Genomic DNA, 3,655 nt, shown 5'->3' on the forward strand with positions numbered 1-3,655 from the left:
GAATGACCATTTAAGATGAAAAAGGCGAATTTTGATCAAGCAACTCAACCCCTTGATTTGCATTAAAAGTGTATTTGATCCATTAGAAAGGGGTAAAATGCATGTTTTTAATGTTTTACATGTGTGCACATCGATAAATTTGGCAAACAAATGATTTATGATGCATTTTGAGTGATTGGGGTACCAATGGTAATTTTTCAAAGTTCATTTTCTGCAAAAAAAAATTGCAGAAGAAAACGCTCCTAGAACGAAAACGCGCTTTCGAGTCGTGTTTTCATCAAAACACGTTTTCAATTCTGCATTCACAGAGGAGAAGAAAACACGCCTTAAAATGCAACTTTAAGTCGCGTTTTGGAGGAAGTCACGTTTTCAAGCTTGGATCAAAACTCAAAAACGCGACTTTAAAAACGCGATTCCAAGTCGCGTTTTCGAGCACAATCGCATTTTCATTGCTGCAACGTTTGTGAAGAAAACGCGACTTTAGAAACGCGAGTTGAAGGCGCGTTTTCAGTCGCGTTTTGTTTGTCCGAATAAACCTTCCTAAAACGCGATTTCTGCTTATTTCTTCTCCATTTTCTTTTCTTCCTCAGGCGTGTTTTCTCTCATCTCTTCTACCAAACTCACAAAACTTCAATTTTGTTTCATAATCTAGCTAGAAAACATCAACCCAACACCCTTTGAGCTTCATACAACCTTTTTAACCGATTAAAATCCAAAAAAAACACCTAAAATCAGGTTTTTGAGGGATTAAAGGTTAGAGTTCTTAAACTCTAATTTCTTCAATTAGAGGTCAATTGGAGGTTGTTTCATAGGGCTTTTCACATTTTTAGCATCACCAAACATCCTTCTACGTGATTGAGGTAAGTTTCTTCATCAAATCTTTGTATTTTAAAAAGTTCAATTTTTCAATTTCCCGAGCTTCTGACATCTTTTAATCTCGAATTTTTTATGATGAATAATGATGTTTATGACCTCATTGATGCTTATTAAAGTTATTTATGCATGATTACATGTTCAAATATAGTAATTTGATGATTAATAGTTTTATTTTTTTAATTACTATATTTGGGCTAAAATTAGAAAGTTGGATTTATGATGTTTTTGAGCCATTGGTGATTATTAATTATAGTTCAAAATGGTTAGTTGATGATATTTTAGCATGTGCATTGTGTATAGCGAACAATTTGATTGGTTTTGTGAGTTAATTAATTTAATTTTTGTCTAACCATGGTTATAGCTAATTGCACATTATTATTATTAACTATAAATTGCTATAATCATGATTGATGCTATTTTCATTGATTGAATTATAACTGATACATATCTTGTTTAAATTGGTGATTTTGGACAATTTTAAGCAGAAAATATGTCTCTTTTTGTATGATCATTGTATGATTAGAACTTGAGGAAATGTATTTGAGATTATTTGCATTAGTTCTGGATTTTTGTTGCCACATAATGAGTTGTGTCCTAGTACATGTGGTTAATTGAATTTTTTTTTTAGGTACTATGCCAAGGGGAGGAAAAGTGATACCTTCATCCTCTAGTAGTGATGAGAGGGAGGTGAATGAGGAAATGGAGGTGTCTGAGGAGGAAATGTCACCTTCTCCTCCACCAATTAGTCAACAACCTGGTGAGGGCACCTCTCGTGCAGCGGGAAAATCGGTATTTGACAGTGTTGGGTTCAACACTCGCAGGAATTAGGAGTGGCATGAGGAGCATGCTAATTTGGAGTTTTTGTTTGAGATGCACGTGAATCCAATAGTTGAGATGATGTACAACATCTCGGAGGCTTTTGCTCAACTTGGATAGGCTCTGATTCTCACCCTACCGGACCATTACTACCCCGACTTGGTACGAGAATTTTACGCCAACATAGAGAGTAAGGCGCGCCATAGTGGAGAAATAGTTGAGTCCTGGGTGCGTGGAAGACGAATCGTCTTGTCACGTCAAGATTTGGCCGCTATTCTGGGGTGTATGGATGACGGACATCCAGTAGATTTGAAGAAGGAGTTTGTTCCCCCAAACAGGAGGTGGGATCCATCATTGGCCATGGCCAGATTTGGCCTCGAGTACCAACCTTTGCACTCTACCAGGAAGGAGACCATATTGGCGAATGTCTTCGAACCTCGTCATCGTCTTATCATTTATATGATAGCTCACAATGTTATTCCTAAGAAGACGGGGCACACGGAGGTTCACAAGAGCGACATCTACTTCCTTGATTACATGTTCCACAACCGGACTTCGCTGCATGCTCGAATTTCACTGCCTAACATCATCACTAGCCACATTCGGTCTACGGCGAGGCGTAAGACAACTTCCTTCAAACTATCATTTCCTCGTCTACTGACTTTAATCTTTCCGCGTTTTGAGGTTTGGTTGGAAGACATGAAGCGGGAGAATATCCCACCAAGAGCTGAATTGTCTCTCACTACTTTTTATCGGCTTGGTATTGGCACGAGGGATATTCCACGACCTATTCAAGAGCGGAGACAGAAGGCTAGACATGGTCGCGATGAAGATGGACCTTCCACTGCAGCACCTCCCCCTCCTCCGCCACAAACCAACTGGCAGCGGCTTTTTGGTCGTTTAGATGACATCGATCATTGCTTAGCCAGAATGGATACTCGCCTGGACCGAATTGAAGATCATTTAGGCACACGCCCACCTCCGGTCGATGCTGATGAAGATGACGATGAAGTGGATGATTGAGGCCGCCCCCTTGGATGTTCCTTGTTTCCTTTTTTATTGTTCATCTTTTATTTGTAGGATGTTTAACCTAAGTGCTTATTTTGAATATTGGAACTTGTGGCAGTTACTTGTAGTTAGTTGCTTGTAGATGGTTGATCGGTTGCTGGTTCGTAACTCAAGGATAAACTGGACCGCATCCATCTCAACTGGGGAGTAACTTGTTCCTACTTTTATTTCTTTTCTTTTCTTCTTTTGTTTTTTCCCCTCCCTACACATTGAGGACAATGTGTATTTTAAGTGTGGGGGAGAAATATGTGCAGTACTTGTGGTTTTAGTTGTGTTTAATGTTGGTTATGTTATTTGCAATATTTCTTGTGCTTGAATTTTGTTTCTTATGGTTTGCTGGCAAGGAGTTTAGTCCACTTTTAAGGAGAGACACGGTCAAAATTTTTTCAAAACCTTATACATATATATATATATAAATCATAATAAATAAATAAAATTTTGTCACTTATCCTTTTGAAATAAATATGTGGTTTTGAAACTTCTTTTTCCATTTAATTTGGAAATGGCTATTATGTGATTATAATTTTTACATCTATAGGAAAGTATATCTAGTAAAGTGGAGAAAATTATGCCTACATTTTGCATATTTGATGAAAATTCTTCTTTTTATCTGATTTTATAAGTTAAGAAATTAATATGGTCAATACGTGTCATACTTTTCTCATGATTATTCTTTAGAGGGAATTTTATTATTTCTCTATATAGATATTTATATATATATAAAGAGTTATTCTACTCCAATGATTTTTGTACTTAGTAACCGGGAGTCTTCATCTACAAATGTCGACTTTCGCGTAAAACGGTACATAAATTAAGAGTATGAAAAGCAATTTGAGTGTGTGAAATGTTGAGTAACCGGTGATCTTCATCTAAAAATGTCGATTTTCGTGTCAAA

The 3,655-nt window shown here is 37.0% G+C and overlaps 1 protein-coding gene across 1 annotated transcript; it reads left to right on the plus strand.

Moving 5' to 3' along the window:
* The first annotated feature begins 591 nt into the window (after positions 1-591).
* LOC140035913 (uncharacterized) lies at positions 592-3,073 on the plus strand. Its single transcript, XM_072077278.1, has 2 exons — positions 592-860; positions 1,505-3,073. The coding sequence occupies exon 2, from the start codon at positions 1,978-1,980 to the stop codon at positions 2,713-2,715; it is 738 nt and encodes a 245-aa protein (XP_071933379.1). The 5' UTR covers positions 592-860; positions 1,505-1,977; the 3' UTR covers positions 2,716-3,073.
* The last annotated feature ends 582 nt before the right edge of the window (positions 3,074-3,655 follow it).

This window comes from Coffea arabica, chromosome 2c, assembly GCF_036785885.1.
Source record: "Coffea arabica cultivar ET-39 chromosome 2c, Coffea Arabica ET-39 HiFi, whole genome shotgun sequence".
NCBI lineage: Eukaryota > Viridiplantae > Streptophyta > Magnoliopsida > Gentianales > Rubiaceae > Coffea > Coffea arabica.